General features: G+C 41.5%; 1 protein-coding gene across 3 annotated transcripts in view; it reads left to right on the top strand.

Moving 5' to 3' along the window:
- The window catches only part of Ppp2r5e (protein phosphatase 2 regulatory subunit B'epsilon), a 143,504-nt gene that overhangs the window by 2,212 nt on the left and 118,439 nt on the right, over window positions 1-22,853 (top strand). For 2 of the 3 annotated variants that reach the window (XM_042682485.1, XM_042682483.1), the window contains exon 2: window positions 1,014-1,177. In XM_042682485.1, the coding sequence (XP_042538419.1) occupies window positions 1,021-1,177 (157 nt within the window). In that variant the 5' untranslated portion in view covers window positions 1,014-1,020. The remainder of the gene's footprint in view (window positions 1-1,013; window positions 1,178-22,853) is intronic. The other variant, XM_042682484.1, reaches the window with a different exon arrangement.

Raw genomic sequence — 22,853 nt, 5'->3', positions numbered from 1 at the left:
TTTGTGGAGTGAAAATTGGTATTTGAACCTCCAAACCTAAACCAGAGAAGACAACCTAGTTGTCTTATGGTAGGGTTTGAAGTTAGGTTTTTTAGTTCAGCTTGGTGCTTGGTTTCTTCCTAGTTTTGTTTTTTTTTTGAATGTTCAGAATTTAAGATGGTTTCATTCAAAAAGACCTCCTTGAAATGATTTTAATTAAGTCCTTTTGTGAGTTCTGTTCCAAGTAATCTAGCCTGTTCTGATGCACTGTGGTGGCTTATCATAGCAAAGCCAGTGCATCAATTTGAAATTAATCGCTCAGATGGTTTCAGTAGTTGCAAGTTTCACTTTGCTGTGATATATTGGTGTACATTCTTGAAGTTCAGTTGGGTTTTCAGCTTCAGAGCCCATTCATAATATTAAATATGTTGAGGAAATGTATCCATGGAAGTTTTCCAGCTTCAGACTAGTTCCAAAATTACTTCAAGTATCACAAAATGAGAAGAGCTTTGCAGCTAGAATGGGAAGACAGCAAGCCTAGAGTTGAAGTCTCCATGAGAGTTCATTCTCTCAGTGCTTACAGTAGAGACTGCCCATACATTTTGTTACAACATGCTTACATGATAACAGTATTATTATTATTATTTGCCAAATTCTCATGTTTACCCAGACACATGGGACTCTTTTTTTTTTTTTTGGATCTGGTCGTGGGGTCTGAACTCTGGGCCTGTGTGCTGTCCCTCAGCTCTTCAGCTCAAGGCTAGCGCTCTACCACTTGAGCCACAGCACCTTTTCCGGCTTTTTTCTGCTTATATCGTGCTGAGGAATGGAACCCAGGGCTTCATGCATGCAAGGCAAGCACTCTATCACTGAGCCAACTTCCCAGCCCCACATGGGACTCTTTTTAACTGGTTTAATTGGGCATACATTCGTTCCTATTTTCCTGAGTGATGTTTGTGGGCACTTTAGAATTCATGTACGTGAACGTGAACGCCTCACCTTGGGGATGTGTTGATGATAGTCTTTCTTTTCAGTAGGGATATGTCCTCAGCACCAACTACTCCTCCATCAGTGGATAAAGTAGACGGATTTTCTCGGAAGTCCGTCAGAAAAGCCAGACAGAAGAGGTCGCAAAGTTCCTCCCAGTTTAGGTCTCAGGGCAAGCCTATTGAGTTAACACCTCTGCCGCTGCTCAAAGGTAAGGTTCATGACCAGGTGACAACATTCTTTTTAAATTGATCCTCCTGTAGATTTGTATATACATTTTGTGGAGTTTCAAATCTGTTAAAATTCCGTGTTGCCTCAGATACATGGAACTTCCTAGTATGGGACCAGGTATACCCTCCCTCTGTCCCTCCCTCTCTCCCTTTCTCCCTTTCTTCCTTCCTCCCTTCCTCCCTTCCTTCCTTCCTCCCTCCTTTCCTCCTTCCTTCTTTCTTTCTTTCTCTTTCTTTCTTTCTTCCTTTCTTTTTGCCCCCTCTCCCCCTTTCTTTCTTGAACTCAGAGCCTGGGTTTGTGCTCAAGGCTAGATCTCTACCACTTGAGCTGAAGCTCCACTTCTGTCTTTCCCTCCCTCCCTCCCTCCCTCCCTCCCTCCCTCCCTCCCTCCCTCCCTCCTTCCCTCCCTCCTTCCCTCCCTCCTTCGCTCCCCCCCCCTCTTTCTTTCTTTCTTCTTTCTGGTGTATGTGTTTGTGTGTGAGAGAGAGAGAGAAAGAGAGAGAGATTAGCTAGAGATAAAAGTTTCACAGACTTTCCTGTCTGGGCTGGGTTTGAACTGCTATCCTTGGATCTCAGTTTCCTGAGTAACTAGGATTACAGATGTGAGCCACGGGTAAGTGGCTCATTCTCCTTTTTTAATAAAGGCTTATGTAAATAGCTGTAGACAAGTGAAACTTGGTTGTATCAGGAGACTGTCAAGTTGACAAATGAAAAACTAAATTGCAGAGATGTCTGGGTCTGTGGTTTTCATTTTTTTCTTTTGGTGGGTAGGTCTAGCTGTCAGGTTCAGGGGATGGGTACTACTTACTTGTAAAGGGAAAATAAGGACCAAGAAAAAGTTTATAATTGATTACATGCTTTGTTTTGAGATAGTACAAATCAAAAGAGTAGATCAGACTTGGGAGTTTAACCTTAAAAGTAAGTTTTTAATATAAGAACTGATGTTTTCCTAAATTACACCTTTCAACTTTTGTTTTGGTATGTGAGTACTTTTTATCCTTTTGAATTTCCATCTGTTTATGTTTATGAACAGGTACTATTTGAAATGTATTAGAATAATAGCTGGTATAGTGTGGAAACTAAGAATCTACCTTTGAATCTACCTTTGTTTGCTAAATCAAAGACTGAGTAGAAAGGGGACCTGAGCAATAAAGTGGATTTTCGGCTCAGAGGAAACCAGACAGCATGCTTTACTAGTTCATTAATACACACTCCTTTCTGTAACAGTCTGGTTCTTCAAACCCTCTCCCTATGGCAACCACCATTCTGTCTTTTGTGTCAATGAATATTTCTACTGTAGTACCTCTTGTAAATGGAGTCATGCAATCTTTACCATTTTGTGACTGGCTTATTTCACTTAGCATAATGTCATTAAGGTCCATGTTTAGCATGTGTCACAGTTTTATTCTTTTTGAAGGCTGAATAATATTTCATTTACTTTACATTTGGATCTCTTCCAGTAGCTTTTAGTTGTTGTGAATTCTCTGAGCATGGGTATGCATATATAACTCTTTGAGACCTTGCTTTCATTTCTTTTGGATATACGCTCAGAAATAGAATCTTGATGGATTATATTTGTTTTTTGGGGGAGGGAGAATTACCATATAGTTTTCAAAAGCAGCTATATCCAATCAGTAGTGTACATCCTCACCAACTTGTCATTTTCTCTTCATGTCTGTTTTAGCCAAGAGGGTGTGAAATGGTATTTCATTGTGTGTGTTGTGTGTGTTTGGTGGTACTGAGCTTTGAGCTTAGGGCTTTGTGTTTGTTAGGTAGGTAGTTTATGACTAGAGCTATGTCTCTACCCTTTTTTGCTATAGTTTTCTTCTTCTTTTTTCTTCTTCTTCTTCTATTTCTGTGCTGTTTCTGAGGCTTGAACTCAGGGCCTGAGCACTGTTTCTTAGCTTTTTTATGCTTTACTACTTGAACAACAATACTTTTGGCTTTTTGGTAGTTAATTGGAGTTAACTGTCCTACTTGGGCTGGCTTGGAAGTGCAGTCCTCAGATCTCGGCTTCCTGAGTAACTAGGATTACATGTGTAAGCCATTGGCACCTGGCACTTCATTTTTCAGATAGAGTAGTATTTTTGTCATGGGTTGGCTTCATTCAGACCCAGATCCTCCTCCTTTCTGTGTTCAGGCCTAACCTTCATTGTGGTTTTGATTTGCATTTTTATTGAATGGTGTTAAACATCTGTTCATGTGATTTTTGGCTGTGTTCAGATCTTTTTCTTAATATGTTTTGTTTAGTTTTTGGGTGTTATTGGAGTTTGTAGTGTATTTGGGTATTTTAGTGTTTGCTTGTAGCTCTTTTGGCTTTTAATTGTTTTATGGATAGGTTCTCTCATCTATTTATCTATTTATGCCTGGGCTAGCCTTGCCTAGACTATGATCTCCTATTTCTGCTTTCTGTGTAGCTGGGATGACAGATGTGTCCCATCATAGACAGCTTATTGGTTAAAATAAGGGTTTTGCTAACTTTTTGCGTGGGTTGCTCTAGGTCCTTGATTCTTTTGATCTCAGCCTACCAAGTAAGTAGGATTGTAGGTGTCAGCCACCATACACAATTTTTTCTTTCAACTTTTTTTTGGGGGTCTGGTAGTGAGGCCTGAACTCTGGGCCTGGGCGCTGTCCCTCAGCTCTTCAGCTCAAGACTAGTGCTCTACCACTTGAGCCACAGTGCCACTTCTGGCTTTTTTCTTTTTTGCTTATGTGGTGCTGAGGAATCGAACCCAGGGCCTCATGCATGCAAGGCAAGCGCTCTACCACTGAGCCACCTTCCCAGCCCCCCCCTTTTTTTTTGGTCGGTCGTGGGGCCTGAACTCTGGGCCTGGGCACTGACATTCAGCTCTTCAGCCCAGGCAGACAAATTCCTAGGATTCTTATCTCCAATTAACCAGTAAAAAGTGGGAAGTGGAGCTGTGGTTTAAGTGGTAGAGCACCAGCATTGAGCAAAAAAGCCAGAGATCTCAAGACCCTGAATGCAACCCCTGTACTGATACCAAAAATACACACACACACAAAACACAGAAAAAAACAAGAAATTTATGATAGCTATTCTATTAAATTGAAAACACTGACAAACTGTTTATTTCAAGTTTTTTTTCTTTTTGGCCAGTTGTGGGGCCTGAACTTGGCCTGGGCGCTGTCCCTCAGCTCTTCAGCTCAGGGCTAGCGCTCTACCACTTGAGCCACAGTGCCACTTCCAGCTTTTTCTGCTTATGTGGTGCTGAGGAATCGAACCCAGGGCCTCATGCATGCAAAGAAAGCACTCTACCACTGAGCCACCTTCCCAGCCCTTTCTTTCAACTTTTGAAGTGGAGATTGATAGTATTAAAAGTTAACAAAAAAATCTGTTCTTCAGGTGATTTTTGTGAGTTTATTTTGCCTATGTGGAGAATTATAAAGTAGCAGAACCTAGAACATACAAAACCAATTCAGACTTCCAAAGCATGATTCTGGGTCATGAGCATGATCTGGGTGTAAGTACTATGGAGAGAGTATTCCCAGCAATGATATTTCTTTTTTTTTCTTTTTTTGCCAGTCCTGGAGCTTGAACTCAGGGCCTGGACACTGTCTTTGAGCCTCTCTGTGCTCAAGGCTAGCACTCTTCCACTTGAGCCACAGCACCACTTCTGGCTTTTTCTATTTATGTGATGCTAAGGAATCGAACCCAGGGCTTCATGCATGTGAGGCAAGCACTCTACCACTAAGCCACATTCCCAGCGCCCAGCAATGAGATTTCTTTACCTGTCTACAGAGTTTAACATGAGGAAGTGCAGTCAGATAGATATACATCAGAAAGTTGTATCTGCTCTTTAATGTTATAGGGAACCTAAGGAGTTTAAGGGATATTTGTTTTCCTTAGATTGATTTTTTTTTTCTGTTACCTTCTTACTGACTTTTTGAAAGTAATTTATAGACTATGAAGAAAATAATAGGAGAAGGACAGGTAAGGTTTCTTGTAACTGTAATCCTTGCTATCTAGAAGTCTGAGATTTGAGGACTGTGGTTTGAAGCCAGCTCAGTCAGACTCTTACTTCCACTTAACCAACAAAAAAAAGTTGGAAGTGGAGCTCTGGCTCCTACAGTAGAGGGCAAGCCTTGAGTGCTAAAGCCAAGGTAAAGGTAAGGGACAGTGTTTAGGCCCTGAGTTCAAGCCAAAGTTCTGGCATGTTTGTGTATGTGTGTACATATGTGCACACACATGGAAATATTAGAGGAATTTCTTTTGTAATTTCTTTTTTTGCTATTACCTTAGAAAACCCAGAATAAATTAGAACAAATTGTGTATACATGCCAGAGGTCTGATTTAGATTTTATTTATTTATTTAATTTTTGCTGATACTATGGCTTGAACTCAGAGCCTGGGTGCTGTGTCCCTGAGCCTCTTGGTGCTCAAGGCTACCACTCTACCACTAGCACCACTAGTTGTTAGTTCTGAGTAGTTTATTGGAGATAAGAGTCTCATGAACTTTCCTGCCTGGTCTGGCTTTGAACTGCTATCCTCAGATCTTAGCCTCCTGAGTAGCTAGGATAACAGGCCTGAGCCACTGGTGTCCCGCTAAATTTCATTTTTTATAGTATTTCTTTTAACTTAGAAGGTTTGAGTTTACTTAGGGGTACAATATACTTACAATTGAATTTTCTGACTTGCTTTAAAGAATAAAAGACATGTTCTTTAATTTTAGAGGAGTTTAAATATGGAAACTTTATATATTATTTTTTGATATGTAAATTTTGAAATTTCAGAAAGTAGACATTAGTAATCATAACATGCATTAATAGAATGCTTGTATACATCACAGAAGTTGACTGACAGACTTACAAATACTACTTTTTTTTTTTTTTTTTGGTGGGGCTTGAACTCTGGGCCTGGGTGCTGTCTCTCAGCAATTCAGTTCAAGGCTAGTGCTCTGCCACTTGAGCACAACGCCATTTCCAGTTTTCTGGTGGTTTATTGGAGATACAATTCCCATGGACTTTCCTGTTCTGGGCTAGCTTTGAACTGTGATCCTCAGATCCCAACCTCATGTGTAGCTAGGATTACAGGCATGAGCCACCACAGCCCGGCTAATAGTACTGCATTTATTCCTAGTATTTTAAGTGTCTGTTCACTTGGAAAATGATAACAAAATGAAAGGAAAGTTTCTGTTTTGCCATTTTTCCAGTAGATAGTGTTTTGGAATTTGTATCGTTGCTGTTCTTTTTCTTTTTCTTTTTTCTTTGTGTGTGTGTGTTAATACTGGCGCTTGAACATAGGCCCTTAACTCAGTATTTTTACTCATAGCTAGTGACACTGCCACTTAAGCCATACACCTCCAATTCAGCATTTTTGCTATTTATTTTGGAGACTGAGTCTTGTGTTACTTTTCTGCCCTGGCTGACTTCCAACTATGATCCTCAGATCTTGACCTCTTATGTAGCTAGGATTACAGCTATACCACAGGTGTAGTTTTCTGTAGAGAGCAATGCCAGTCTGTATAAGTATATAGTGAATGGCCTGACTTTCCTCAGCTGTATTCAATGAAATTACATGATGAGCACAGCAAATATAGGTGTTTGTATTTTCTCTGTCTTTATGTAGTTATGGAGAGTCTTTAAATTTTTGAATCTGAACAACTCTTACGCATTTTATTGATAAGGAAAACATAGTAGAGGTTTTGTGCCTTACATGCTTGATAAGGAAGTCAAGACCTTAGCTAGGTGAGCACGACTTGCCTTTAATCCCAGCATTAGGGAGGCTGAGGGTGGAGAATTTCAAGTTCAAGGCTATCTTGGACTACACAAGTAAACCATGACTCCAAAAACAGAACAAAGAGCAAATCAAGACTTAGATTTTTTTTTTTTTTACCCCGGTCCTGCGCCTCTTTGTGTTCAAGGCTAGCGCTTTACCACTTGAGCCACAGCTCCACTCTGCCTTTTTTGAGTAGTTTATTGTCTCACAGACTTTCTTGCCTGGGCTGGCTTTGAACTTTAATCCTCAGATCTCAGCCTTCTGATTAGCTAGGATTACAGGCATGAGTCATTGGCACCTGGCTAAGACTTGGATAATTCCTTTTCCTTTGTATACAGGAGTTGGACAGGGGGCCTGTGCTTACTAGGTATGTGCTTTACTATTTGAACCATTCTCACAGCCCTTTTTACTTTAGTTATTTTTCAGAGAGGGTCTTGTGCTTTTTGCCTTAGAATGATTCTCCTACCTCTCTACCTCCTTCCTGCTCAGGTGGAATTATAGACTTTTGAAGCACCATGATTAACTTGTTCTTTCAGATGTCTTACTAATTTTTTTTTTTTTTTTGGTCGGCCATGGGGCTTGAACTCTGGGCCTGGGCGCTGTCCCTCAGCTCTTCAGCTCAAGGCGAGCGCTCTACCACTTGAGCTACAGCGCCACTTCCGGTTTTCTTGTCGTTTATTGGAGATAGGAGTCTCACAGTCTCCTTCCCGGGCTGGCTTTGAACCACGATCCTCAGATCTCAGCCTCCTGAGTAGCTAGGATTACAGGCCTGAGCCACCAGCGCCCGGCTCTGGTCTTACTAATTTTTTGCCCTGGCTGGTGACTATGTTCCACACTGTGCTCCAACCTTTTCCTTCCAAATATATAGGTTTATAGATGTGAGCCACTTCTCTGGCCTTAAGACTTGGATTTATTTATTTATTTTTTGTGCCTACATAGCAGGTCATAGAGCAAGCTCTCAGAAATCTTGGTAGGGCAGTCAAACTCATTCACTAGGGAAATACGTAAGCGCATCTACATGCACATATATGTGTACCATGCATGAATGTATACACATCTTTTATTAATAGTAATAAAGTTGTAGTACTTGATTATGCGATTTATGATACCTCTCATTCCATACTCTAATACCATATTTCCTTCTTTCTTTGACTTTAGATGATTTTGTAAGTCTAGGTTTGAGTGTGTGTTTTTTTTTCTCTCAATGTCAGTAATGAGGCTTGTGCACAGGGCCTGGACATTGCCCCTAAGCTTTTTCACTCAAGGTTGGCACTCTGCCACTTAAGGCACAGCTCCACTTCTAGCATTTTGGTAATTAATTGGAAGGCAAGAACCTCATGGGCTTTTCTGCCTGGGTTAGCTTCAAACCAGGATCTTCAGATCTCAGCCTCCTGAGTATCTAGGATTGCAGATTTGAGCCACCAGTGCCTGCTTTGAGTGAAATACTTTTGAAAAACACTTCCTCTTTGAAAATGGAGTTATGGTGAAAATGGCTTCATTATTTCAGGCCTCACAATTGTATTTGTAAGGCATTTTGTGGATAGTTTGGACATTCCAACAATGATGATGACTGCAAACACAATTAGGAGGAAAGAATTCATTGACTCTTGGTGTTGATACTTCTCTAATGAGTCATCCCCCCCCCCCCCCTTTTTTTTTTTCAGGATTGGGGTAGAATCCAGGGCCTCATGCATGGTAGGCAAGCACTCTTTATCACTGAGCATATGCCCAACCCCTACAAACATACTTAAAAGAAAAAAAGCTCTCAGTTTATAGGTTAAGCTTACATTTTTATTTTTAGGATGACAGTATGTGAGAACTTTAAAAATTACTATTTCAAGCTGGTGTTTTGTGTTTCTAATGATTGCATTCTTTTGTCATCTGTATCTACTTTGCGGTGCAGGAGTAAGAATGTGCAGTATAATTATATGTTTTCATAAGGACTAATGTACTAAAGTGCATTTGTAGTAAGAATAGTTTTAGCAATGGTATCCTCTGCTTTGGTGTTTACTGTCCTGTGCGTTGTGCTGCAGTGTTACACTGGGAAGTGGCATGGCTTTGCTGACTTCTTTCCTGTGAAAGCCTTCCTACCTTACTACAAAATGAGGAGGATGAAAAAATAGATATGCAGTGTCAGATTTAGTAAATCTATTACTATTGATCTGCGATTTCAGGAATCAGAATGTGAATACTATGAAATTATCTATTTTCACAAAAGGTTGAAATAGGAAATACAGTTTTTCAGTCATTAATCTTTATCAATACAAGAATTGAAATAAACAGAGTTGGGAAGGTGGCTCAGTGGTAGAGTGCTTTCCTTGCATGCATGAGGCCCTGGGTTCGGTTCCTCAGCACCACATAAGCAGAAAAAGCTGGAAGTGGTACTGTGGCTCAAGTGGTAGAGCACTAGCCTTGAGCTGAAGTGCTGAGGGACAGTGCCCAAGCCCGGAGTTCAGGCCTCATGACTGGCAAACAAAACAACAAAACAAAACAGTTTGTCAGTGTTTTGAATTTAACAGAATAGCTCTCATTGATTGCTGTTTTTTTTTGTACCAGTACAGGGGTTTCCATTCAGGTCTTGAGTTCGCTGGCTTTTTTGTTCAATGCTGGTGCTCTACCACTTAAACCACAGCTCCACTTTCCAGTTTTTGCTGCTTAATTGGAGATAAGAATCCTAGGGATTTGTCTGCCTGGCCTGGCTTCAAAACTTGATTCTCATACCTCAGCTTCCTATGAGTAGCTAGGATTATAGGCATGAGCTCTTGGGGGGGGGGGGGGGGATGATGATGATGTTAATCCTGGTCCTGGAGCTTTTGGTGCCGTGTGTGTGTGTGTGTGTGTGTGTGTGTGTGTGTGTGTGTGTGTGTGTGTGTGTGTGTGTGTGTGTGTGTGTGTGTGTGTGTGTGTGTGTGTGTGTGTGTGTGTGTGTGTGTGTGTGTGTGTGTGTGTGTTAATCCTGGTCCTGGAGCCTGAACTCTAGGCCTGGTGCTGTCCCTGAATTTTTGCATTCAAGGCCTAGCACTCCGCCACTTGAGCCAAAGCTGCATTTCCAACTTTTTGTGGTTAATTGGAGATAGTCTCACGGAATTTCCTGCCAGGGCTGCAAACAGCGATCCTTAGATCTCAGTCTCCTGAGTAGCTAGGATTATAGGTGTGAGCCATTAGTTCTGGGCTTGACTGTCTTTTAAATGGGAGAAATTCTATAGTACTTTTCAGATTCCCAAAGGGAATATCATTATAAGGGGAAAGTATATTTTTTTCTTTATATATCATACGTTTGTTTCTGTAGCATAAAAAATTTCCATACAAAGCTATATGGGTCAAAAGAAATCAAGAGTATTTCTGATTTATGTATGTATGTATGTATGTATATATGTATGTATGTATGTATGTATGTGTTGGTCATGGGGCCTGAACTCTGGGCTGGGTGCTGTCTCTGAGCTCTTTAGCTCAAGGCCAGCACTCTACCACTTGAGCCACAGCACCACTTTCATTTTTTTTCTGTTTATGTGGTGTTGAGGAACTGAACCCCGGGCCTCATGCATGTGAGGCAAGCACTGTACCACTGAGCTACTTTCACAGCCCCTCTGCTCACTTCTTATTGCTAGAATTTCACGTTCATTTTTTGTTGGATGACTAGAGATGATGTTAGAGATAGTGAATAAACATTTACTCAGCCCTGCCCTTATCAGCTCCTTAGCTTGTTGGACTGACTGCTTTGTCTCCTTCCCTCTGTAGTTTCAGGTTTTCTGGATGTCTTTGTGGTGGGGGTACTGTCAGTAAGGTGGCTGCTGACCTGGGGTCTTATGTCCTTAATTTTCCTTACCCTCTTCCCTGCTGCCCCCTCTAGGCTATTTTTGAGGGGAGGGCCTCTGCAGAGTCCCATTCTGTTTCCCATAATACCCATCTGATCTCCCTTTTTCTGCTGCCAGGGCAGAGAGTACACCCTGTGTTCCCTGTCCCTGCATATGATGGTTATAATACTATGATTTACTTTACATGGAGTAAGCTGGGAAGCTTTGCTGTTAACAGGTAATGTGAGTTTTACTTGGCCTCAGGGAGTATTCTCTGCTACTTTTCTCCACTCTCATAGTGCTAGTAATTTTTGCAATTGTGTGGGTCATCTTTAGTGGTTATGGTTCTGTGTAATACCTTGAACTGGATTCCATTGGGCCTGTAACATTTGCTACCTCTACATCCTTTTCTCTTTCAATGACATGCAATCTAGTCTGTCTGTCTCCAACACTGCACAGGTGGTCTCTGGGTTACTCTTTACTAGAATCTGATGCCAAATGTATTTGCCTCAATGTCATTCTTATTGAAAGCTTGTCTGTTTCTCTGTATAAATTTTGGCTCTATTGGGGTTTGAACTTGAGGCTTAGTGATTGCTAGACAGCACTCTACCACTTGAGTCATGCCCCAGCTCTCTTTTTGCTTTAGTTTTTCAAATAAGATCTTAGATTTTTTTTTTTTTTGCCCAGGGCCTTCCTAGTACATACATACAGCCTTGTTGTTGGCTGGGATAGGGTCTTCTCCTTTTTTGTTTTTGCTGGTGTTGGGGGTTGGACTCAGGGCCTGGGCACTGTCCCTAAGCTTTTTGCTCAAAGCTAGCACTCTACAACTTGCACCTATAGTGTCAATTGCAGGTTTTTCTGAGTAGTTTATTGCAGATAAGTGTCTCATGGAGGGCTGGGAAGTTGGCTCAGTGGTAGAGCGCTTGCCTTGTATGCATGAGGCTCTGGATTTGATTCTTCAGCACCACGTAAGCAGAAAAAGCCAGAAGGGGCACAGTGACTCAAGTGGTAGGGCGCTAGCCTTGAGCTGAAGAGCTCAGGGATAGTACCCAGGCCCAGAGTTCAGGTCCCACAACCAAAAAAAAAAAAAAGTCTCATGGACTTTTCTGCTAGGTTGACTTTGAACTGTGATTCTCAGCTTCTCAGCTTCCTGAGTAGTTTGGATTACAGAAATGAGCCACTGGTACGTGGCTGGTCTTCTTGTTTGCCCTGGCTAGCCTTGAACACTTGTTTCTCCTGAGAGCTCCATTTCTAGGGTAGATTACAGGCATGAGCTACCACTGCAGGCTGCACATCTGCTTTTTCTATTGATTTCCTGTTTTTAAAAACCTTCCTTGCAGGGACTGGGAATGTGGTTTAGTGGTAGAATGCTTGCCTAGCATGCATAAAGCTGTGGGTTCGATTCCTTAGTCCCACACAAACAGAAAAAGCTGAAAGTGGCGCTGTGGTTCAAGTGTTGGTAGAGTGCTAGCCTTGAGCAAAAGAAGCTCAGGGTCAGCTCCTAGGCCCTGAGTTAAAGCCCCACAAGTGGCAAAACAAAAACAAAAACCCCACCAAAATCCCCCCAAATCTTCCTTGCAGTGATCTTAGCCCCACTAATAGGTGCCACCAGCATGAGGCTACTTGGGCCACTGCTCTTTGTGCTGATGTCTGTGGTACTGTATTTGTGGACAGTGCTGGGGCTGGATGAGATGTTGTTGCTGGGGCGTGGCATTGTTGCTTAGCAGTAATGGTGAAGGGCAGGTAAGGCGGCTTGACTCTCAGATGTGATGGCAACTAAGCCTATAGTGGGTTGGCCAGGGAAGGGCTGCTCAGGGCTCCCTAGGTCTATTTCTGCTACTGATGTAACATATGTAGCTTTTGACTTAAAAAAACTTGTAGGTCTTATCAATGTAATTGATAAGCACATATTTTGTATGTTATATGGATTATATACAGTGAAAAATACAAGAGAACCATGAGAGAGCACTTTTTACTGGGTATTGCAAGTTACTAGATTCAGCTGCTCATATTGGGATGTCTTGGGGCTTTACATGGATATTGATTCGAGTTTATGGAAGGAGTAAAAGGAAGTGGCTAGGAAATTATTATAGTAATTCAGGAGATACTAGAGCTAATTTTATGAAGTTATGATTTAATGTGATATCCTATTTTGTTTATTTTTAATATTTAATTTTTTAAAAGGCAGAGTCTGTGTAATTCAGGCTGGCTTTCAACTTGTAATTCCTCCTGAGTGCTCGGATTACAGATAAATGTTACCCTGTCTAGTTTAAATACTCTTTCTTTATCTAATTCTTTCTTGTGCTGGCACTGGGACTTGAATTCAGGCCCTAGGCTCTGCTCTGTCCTTAAGATTTTTTTCTTTTCTTTTCTTTTTTTTGGGTCCAGTCGTGGGGCCTGAACTCTGGGCCTGGGCGCTGTCCCTCAGCTCTTCAGCTCAAGGCTAGCGCTCTACCACTTGAGCCACAGTGCCACTTAGGGCTTTTTCTTTTTGCTTATGTGGTGCTGAGGAATCGAACCCAGGGCCTCAGGCATGCAAGGCAAGTGCTCTACCACTGAGCCACCTTCCCAGCCCTGTCCTAAAGATTTTTATCTCAAGGCTAGTGCTCTACCATTTGAACAGAATCACTTGCCTTTTTTTGGTGATTAATTGGAGATTAAAGTCCCAAGGACTTTCCTGCCCAAGCTGATTTTGAACCTTGATCCTCAGTTCTGTACCTCTTAAATAGGTAGGATTACAGGTATGAGCCACCAGCACGGAGTCTTTGCTGGTTATATTGGAGATGAAGTTTCATGGGCTTTTCTGCCTGGGCTGGCTTGATTGTAGTGTTCCCTATTTCAGCCTCCTGAATATATTTTATCATAGTAAATGACAAAATAGAACTATATTTTATGGTATATGTCCTGTGTATTATGTCATGTTCTTAATTTTTTGATGGTTTTAGGTTATACATTTTAACTGCCTGTTTTTTCCAAGTCATTGCAAATCTCAAAGGCATGTCAAGTAAGCAGTCATAGCTTAAAACTAGATTGTTTAGGGATCAGCTATATAGTACATATACATTGTGAGGGTGAGACCTAAGTCTGAACATGAATTTCAGTTATGCTCATACTTAACCTCATGCATATAGCTGAAAGGTAATTTCATGCAGTATTCTTAGTGCATGTGCATTTTGACTTCAGCCTTTTACATGAGGAATTTTCCATTTGTATCATCATGTCAATGTCTAAAAGTTCAGGACTGGAAGCATTTGGACTTGAGATTTTTGGGTTAGGGTTACTCAGACTGTTTAGTTTTTAATTTAAGGATCAGGACTTCTGGCTGAGACCATGTACCTCATGGATTAGTTTCAAGAACTTCATAAAATTTGATATAAAGTTGGCTTTGTTTTTTGCTGGTACTGGGGCTTGAACTCAGGGCCTATGTGCTGTCCATGAGCCTTTTTGTGCTCAAGGCTAGCACTCTACCACTTGAGCCACAGTGTCACTTTTGGCTTTTTCTGAGTAGTTTTTTTGGCAGTAAGAGTATCACGGACTTTCTTGCCCAGATTGGCTTCAAACCATGATCCTTAGATCATAGTCTCTTGAGTAGCTAGGATTACAGGCATGAGCCACCAATGACAGACTGTAAAATTTTCTTGTATGGACTTTATATCGGAGGGAAAAATTCATTGTGTTCATCAGATCCTCAGGGATTTTTGGTTTTTCTATAGCTAAGAGCTTTGGCTTAGTCTAAAAAATTGAGAATTGTTGCTGTTTTCTGAATTAGCTGTTTTATGTACACATATGCATAAAAGACTATAAACTGTAAAAAAGACTTTGTCATAATATGGATCAATTCTCCAAAACAGAATGTGTAATTATGGGTGACCCGAAGAGAATGTTCTCATAGATGAGGTGGCCTTATTTTATATACTGCCTTTCTGGGCCCCTTATCATTTTTCAGGGTATATGTAAAAAATGAAACCTTTTCCCCCCCCTTGAAATGTAGTCTTGCTGATATTTATACATACACACACACACGCACACACACACACACATACACGTATATAAATTATGTATTAAAAATACATATTTTAGCCAGTCCCTGAGCTTCTTTTACTCAAGGCTAGCACTCCACCACTTGAGCTATAGTGCCACTTCTGGCTTCTTCTGTTTATGTAGTACTGTGGTATCAAACCTAGGGCTTCAATTCATGCCAGGCAAGCACCGCTAAGCGACATTCCCAGCCCAGTTGTATCAGCCTCTGAAGTACTTAGTTATGTTTCCTTGATGACTTTTTATTGGTTAATTGAAGATAAGAGTCTCAGATTTGTCTGTCCAAGCTGGCTTCAAACTGCAGTCCTCAGATCTCAGCATCTTGAGTAGCTGGGATTACAGGTAGGAGCCAAGATTGCCCCAGTACTCAAAGCTGGTGCTCTTCTACTGAGCCACACCTCCTGCTCAATGATGTTTTTGTCAGTTGTGGGGCTTGAACTCTGGTATTGGGCACTGTCCCTGAGCTCTTCAGCTCAAGGCTAGCACTCTACACAGCACTCTACTCTAGAACCACAGTGCCACTTCTGGTTTTCTGGTGGTTAATTGGAGATCAGAGTCTCACGGACTTTTATGCCCAGGCTGGCTTTGAACCTTGATCCTCAGATCTTAGCCTCCTGAGTAGCATGAGTTGCCAGCGCCTGGCTTTTTTTTTTTTAATTGGCCGTGGAGCCTGAGCTCTGGGCCTGGGCGTTGTCCCTCAGCTCTTCAGCTCAAGGCTAGCGCTCTACCACTTGAGCCACAGCACCACTTCCAGCTTTTTCTGCTTATGTGGTGCTGAGGAATCGAACCCAGGGCCTCATGCATGGAAGGTAAGCACTCTACCACTGAGCTACCTTCCCAGCCCTCTGGCTTTTTTTTTTTTAATCACTTTTTCTTTTTCTTTTCTTTTCTGTTTTTGACAGTACTGGGGTTTTGCTCAGACCTCTACCACTTGAGCCACAATCCCAGCTGCCTGCCTGCTTGCCTGCTCTTTCTCTTTCTCTTCCTCTCTCCCTTCGTCCCTACCTCCCTCTCCCCCCTTTTCTTTCTTTTCCTGTCACATTTTTGTGTGAACCACAGCTTTGTTTTTGTTTTTTTTTGGGTCCGGTCATGGGGCCTAAACTCTGGGCCTGGGCGCTGTCCCTCAGCTTCTTCAGCTCAAGGCTAGCGCTCTATCACTTGAGCCACAGCACCACTTCTGGCTTTTTTCTTTTTGCTTATGTGGTGCTGAGGAATCGAACCCAGGGCCTCTGGCATGCAAGGCATGCGCTCTACCACTGAGCCACCTTCCCAGCCCCTGAACCACAGCTTTATTGCCACCTTTTTTGTTAGTTAATTGGAGATAGGAGTCTCACTGGTTTTCCTGCCCTAGTTAACTTCAAACCTCAATCCTCAGATCTCAGCCTCCTGAGTAGCTATGATTACAGGTGTGATTACACTAGTGCCTGGCTGAAGTCTTTTTATTTTTAAGTGATCAAATTGCTGAGTATTCACTTAAAAATCTTGAGAATGGCTCTGTGCTCTGGTAATTCTACATGTTTCAGGTTTAGATAAAAAGAAGAGAGTTCTTGTGGAGGGAAGATGGAGTGAATCTTAAGTATGACAAACCAAAAGTGGTATCATTTACTTTGGAGATTTGTCACTCAGTATTGCAGAAGGGTAGCTGTTAAGTACAGAGATCCCCTTCTCTGGTAGTGTTTGGGGACTAATTGTACACTAATCAGAGCACCAGACTTCACAATTTGAGAGAGCAGCATATTTGAATATTATAATAGACTTATAAAGGAAGGGTTTATAGTTGAATGTTCTTTCATTTGTGGAATTTACATTTTATAGGAATGGAAGTTCATATTAGTAATTAGATTTTGTAATGCCTGAAAAAGTGCTATGGTGGATCTTTTGCAAAGATGACATCTCTGGTACTATTTAAATTTTTTTTTTTTCCTCCGTTGTGGGGCTTGAACTCTGGGCCTCAGCGTTGTCCCTCAGCTCTTCAGCTCAAGGCGAGCGCTCTACCACTTGCTACAGTGCCACTTCCAGTTTTCCAGTGGTTTATTGGAGATAAGAGTCTCACGGTCTTTCCTGCCCGGGCTGGCTTTGAACTGTGATCCTCAGATCTCAGCCTCCTGAGTAAGCTAGGCTTATAGGCTTGAGCCACCGGTGCCCAGCTTTTTTTTTTTTTTTTTTTTGGTGGAGGGCTTGAACTCTGCACCAGGGTGCTGTCCCTTAGCTCTTCAGCTCAAGGCAAGCGCTCTATTACTTGAGCCACAGAACCAATTCCAGTTTTCTGGTAGTTTATTGGATATAAGAGTTTCATGGACTTTGCTTCCTGGGCTGGCTTTGAACCGTGATCCTCTGATCTCAGCCTCCTGAGTACCTAGGATTACAGGTGTAAGCCACTGGTGCCTGGCCTTTAAATTTTTTTTTTTTTAATCTTGGAGAATCTTGTATTTGCAGATTTTTTTTGAAAACAAAGCTGAGTTCTTATTTCCATATTACAGTAGAGTTAAGCGTATGAAATGAATATCTTAGTTGGACAATTTAATTTACTTATATTACCCAAGTAAAGTAGCTGACCTTTCCTGATACAAATATAGGCTCTGGACTGACACGGAGCTAGATTTGAATTTGGGCTCCACAGCTTACAATGATTTGACTTTCCTGTCCCGGCTTTCTTATTGTTAAAAGTTCAGAGAGTTATAGAACCCAGTTTATAGAGTGAGATTAGATGCATAAACTTGACAAAGCATTGAATTCAGTGGTAGATCCATGGTAAGAAGTGAAGAATATTAATTACTGTACTGTGTCTGAATGGGAAATGATTATTATTATTATTATTATTTGTTTGTTGCTGTTCCTGGGGCTTGAACTCTGGGTTTGGGTGCTGTCCTTTAGTTCCTTTTTGCTCAAGGCTAGCACTCTACCACTTGAGCCACAGTGTAGCCACAGTGTCACTTCTGGCTTTTTCTGTGATTAATTGGAGCTAAGAGTCTCACAGACTTCCCTGTGCATGGGCTGGCTTCCAGCTGCAATCCTCAGCTAGCAGCCTCATGAGTAGCTAGGAGTAGAGGTGTGATCCTCCAGCCTGGCATTAGTAGTTTATTTTTTTTTTTAAACGGGATTTTTATTTCCTTAGCATGTTAAGTGGATTATTCCCATCTAGGAAGAAAAAAAAGAGTATATAAAGTTGTGAGAAGTACCTTCAAATCAAAATGAAGAGTTAGTTCTTATAAAGCAATTTCAGTTTTATTATCAATTTCAGTTTTATTATTGTCAGTTTCAGCCTGACTTATCAATTTACAAATAAACCCAAAGTAGCTAATACAATTATTTTCCAAATAAATTCTATTTGCAGTAAATTTCCATATACGATTACCTTTAGGATCAACTTGTTTTTGTAGTTGTCTACTGGGGCAGCTCTCAAAACAATTTTGTAAGTGCTTGTTTTTATCAATTAATATAACTGTCATTATAACATAGCAGGGTCTTGTTATGGAGCTTAGATTGGCTTCAAATTTGCTGTGTAGTTCAGGCTGACCTGTAAGTTACATTCCTTCTGCCTCAACTTTCAAAGTGCTGGTATTAGAGGAGTATACTACCAACCATATCCAATTCACTTTCCACTTTTGTAAAATGGGACTCATATTTTCCAGGGTGGTTTTGAGGAATAAGGTCAGGTGGGTAAAATGCCTCCTTTGAGGCCAGTTGGTTAATAAATGTGTTCCCTTACTTTTCCATGTGCCATTGATCTTTCTTGGAGTCAGCCTGGTCAGTGTGGTTCTGATTGCAGAAAGCAGGGTTGTGGAGAAGAGATCTGGCAAAAGAGTTCATTTGTTATGTGGGCAGCATGAAAGACTTTCATCTCACAGCCATGTGAAGTTTTAATTTCATTAATTTAGGGTTGCTTGTACCTGAAACACTGTTCAAAGTAGTGTTAAAACTTTAAAAACAACATGAAAAAGATGGGGACTTGGCAGTATATTAGGAAAAGTACTGTCTTCTAATAAGGAGCTACAAGCTTTGGGATCTTTGGCTCGGTACCCCAGAAGACTGTCAGGTATTGGGTAGGGGCGAGGGGCAGCTCAACTCTGCTAGACCTAAGGAAGTAGACTGTGCCTGGAGAGGTTGTCTTAATTAATTAATTAATTATATTTTATTTTTTGGTCCATTGTGGGGCTTGATCTCTGGGTCTGGGCGCTGTCCCTGAGCTCTTCAGCTCAAGGCTAGTACTCTACCACTTGAGCCGCAGAGCTGCTTCTAGTTTTTTGGTGGTTAATTGGAGATAAGAGTCTCACAGACTTTCCTGCCCTGGCTGGCTTTGAACTGCGATCCTCAGATCTCAGCCTCCTGAGTAGCTAGGATTACAGGCGTGAGCCACTGGTTCCCTCCTTGTCTGTTTGTTTCGTTTTTTTTTTAAAGGAGAGTAGAAGTCGTAGCTGTTGCCTACCTTGCACATTACGGGCACATAACACTTTTCTTTTTTTTTTTTTTTTATTGTAAAGATACTATACAGAGGGTTACAGTTACATGAGTGAGGTAATGAGTACACTTCCTCTTGATCATTGTTACCCCCTCCATTGTTTTTCCCCTACCATCCCCTCCCTCCCTCCCTCCCTTCCCCGAGCACTTTTCTTTTTAAATAAATATTTTGAAATCAATAAAACATTTATAGAAAAAGAAAAGTATTTTTTTTAAATTTTTAATTTTTTTCTTTTTGTCAGTCGTGGGGTCTGAACTCTGGGCCTGGGTTCTGTCCCTCAGCTCTTTAGCTCAAGGCTAGCGCTCTAACACTTAAGCCACAGTGCCACTTCTGGCCTTTTCTGTTTATGTGGTGCTGAGGAATCAAACCCAGGGCCTCATGCATGTGAGGTAAGCGCTCTACCACTGAGCCACCTTCCCAGCCAAGAGATGAGTATTTTGAGGCTCAGAAAGCTACTTTAAACCTTTGTCTCATGGAACTAGATTTTAAAAAAGATCCAGGCATCCAGGAGTCTGGTGTTTAACTCCTAATTTGTGAGCAGAAGTCAAAATGACTTGAAAACAAACTGACTTGGGGGGGGGGAGGGTGTTGTGGTTCTGAATGCAGGGCCTCTTGCTTGTCAGTTAGGTGTTCTAATGTTGACATGCCTTCAGCCCTTTTTTGTAGTGATTACTTTTGAGATAGGCTCTTGTTTTTTTGCCTAGGCCAGCCTAGACTCTATAATCTTTCTCTGCCTCCTACCATAGCTGGTATGATGGGCACATTCTACTGTGTCAGTATTCTCTTGGAATAGGGTCTTGCAATTTTTTTTTTTTGCTCAGGCTGGCCTGGACTGTCCTCCTCCTACTTCCCAAGTAGTTGGGGTGACAGGTACGTATAACACCACAACCAGCTTTTATTGGTTGAGATGTGCTGGACTCAAATTGTGATCTCTTGAATCTCAGTCTCCCTAGTAATCAGGATTACAGATGTGAGCCACCCCCTCCCCCCACAGCCTTTTGGTCATTCAATGGCTGATGAGTAGCATTATGGTGGAAGATTACCTTGAGTTTGTGTTCTTGTTGACATTGGAATTTTAAATAGCTCTTTGTGCTTGTCACAGTATGCAAGTTTTTTGGAAAATACATCATTTATTCATTGTTTGCTTCTGAAAAAATATTGCTGCTTTACTTTTAGACTGTAAGCAGGAAAAAAATTTTAAATAAAACTATAGACAGACATGGCTTTAAAGAATGTAAATACATAGTAAAACCATGTTACTAAAGTGCATGATCTTAGGTTTTTCTTGTGTTTTACTTCACTATTTTGTGAATTACTGCTTGGAAGAGTGGTGGGCATTTACAGAAAAGATTTGATTCATTAGAAGGATAAAGGTTTAGAATATTAGAGCTTATTGTTAATACTAGTTGAAGTTCATTTAAAGAGAAATTAAGCAACAGTGGCAAAGCTATAAACATGCACAATGTTAGTTATTGTGAAGGAAATTGTAAGGAAAATAATTGAAAGTAAATTGACATAAGTAGTTGAAAGTCTTTCAAATTTGACAAATTAAGTCAGAAATGGCATCTATTACTTCCTTGGCTCCTGGCATTTTGAAGTTTCCTGAACTGTTCATGGATTGCTGTGTGCTGCATTGGGGGGAGGGGGAGTTGAGTGAGGTGACTACCCAGCAGTATGTTGGAAGTAGAACTGCATCTGGACTTATGCTGGTTTACATAGGGAAAAGGCTCCATCTCTGTGGATCTCCGATCTCTGGCTATTAAAAATGAAAGGACCAAGGACCATGAATGAGCTTTTAACAGTCAGTGCTTGCATGGTCACTCTTGTATCTAACTGGGTAATACATTTCAAAATGTTAAAAAAATTTTGTAGTAGGGGCTGGGAAGGTGGCTCAGTGGTAGAGCACTTGCCTTGCATGCTCAAGGCCCTGGGTTCGATTCCTCAGCACCACATAACAAAAAAAAGCTGGAAGTGGCACTGTGGCTCAAGTGGTAGAGTGCTAGCCTTGAGTTGAAGAGCTGAGGGACAGCACCCAAGCCCAGAGTTCAGGCCCCACGACTGGACCCCCCAAAAAAAAATTTTTTTTTTTTTGTAGTAGCCTGGCACTGGTGGCTCATGCCTGTAATCCTAGCTATTCAGGAAGCTGAGATCTGAGGATTGCGGTTCAAAGCCAGCCTGAGCAGGAATGTCCGGAGACTCCAGTTAACCACCAGGAAACTGGAAATAGAGCACTGGCCTTGAGCTGAAGAGCTGAGGGACAGTACTCAGGCCCAGAGTTCAAGACCCATGACCGGAAAAAAAAAAAAAATCTTGGGGCTTGGAAGGTGGCTCAGTGGTAGAGCGCTTGCCTTGCATGCATGAGGCCCTGGGTTCGATTCCTCAGCACCACATAAGCAAAAAGAAAAAAGCTGGAAGTGGCTCTGTAGCTCAAGCGGTAGAGCACTAGCCTTGAGCTGAAGAGCTGAGGGACAGCGCCCAGGCCCAGAGTTCAGGCCCCATGACCGGACCCCCCCCCAAAAAAAAAAAAAAAATCTTGCTGACTTGATATTTCCTCTAATTTCAATTAGTGGCATATTCTTTTCCATTTGTATGTTAATACAGTGCTTTTGCCTACATTTCTTGAATAGAATAATATCCTCTTCCCTTTTTTGAGCAAGGGTGTTTATAATTGTGTACCATATAAGGTACCATCATTTCTGACAAGAAACGAGAGGCTAGTTGAGATATTTCCATCCTTCATGGAGGCACTAGTCATGCAGTTTTGCCTGGTGTTCACTTGGAGAACTTGGATGAATTAAAGCACCTCTCCAATAGTCTGTGTTGAATGAATTAATGTGGCGATGCTGAGAGCGTTGCCTAGTTCATGCTAGGTGGTATTTACAAATATTACCTATCTTTGCCATTGTTATTTGTTTATATTAATTCTCGGAGTCTTGGGTTTCAAGTACATCTTTCAAAGATGATCTCTTGTAGTCCTATGTTCAGGAAAATGGTTTTTGTTTCTCAAAATTATTTCATCTCCCTATCAACTGCATTAAGTAATATATTACTGTCTATTACATTTGCTTGATGAACTTTAAAAAAGCACTTAACCAGAATTTTTGAGAGAAGTAACATTTGGGAGCTGTCAGAGTTAGCATGTTACTGAATGCAAGGAGTGGTCTGGCCAAGTGTGAGCTCTGTTACAGTCTGGCAGATGTTAAAGCACAGTGTTCACCTGCCTTACCCAGCTGCTGGAGGTGGGGGGGGCGAGTAGTTGAGTGGGTAATGACATTGTTATTCTGTAGCATTGAGAGGGACTTTTGGCTTCTAAAAGCAGTGAGGAGGTTGGGGTGCATTTCACAGAGAGGAAGTAGCTATTCACCTTATGTTAGGTCTTTTAAAAACCTGGAGGGGCTGTGAAGGTGGCCTACTTTGTAGAGTGCTTGCCTCGCATGCATGGGGCCCTGGGTTGGATTCTTCACCATATAAACAAAAAGCTGAAAGTGTCACTGTGGCTCAAGTGGTAGAGCATTAGCTTTGAGCTGAAGAGCTGAGGGACAGCGCTCAGGCCCAGAGTGCAGGCACTATGACTGACAAAAAAAAAAAAAAAAAGAAAACCCCCCAACAAACCTAGAGAAGTTGCCTG

The sequence above is a fragment of the Dipodomys spectabilis genome, unplaced genomic scaffold (assembly GCF_019054845.1).
Source record: "Dipodomys spectabilis isolate Male_0828 unplaced genomic scaffold, ASM1905484v1 ptg000073l, whole genome shotgun sequence".
In the NCBI taxonomy this organism is placed as follows: Eukaryota; Metazoa; Chordata; class Mammalia; order Rodentia; family Heteromyidae; genus Dipodomys; species Dipodomys spectabilis.
This window is presented reverse-complemented; position numbering and strand designations above follow the sequence as displayed.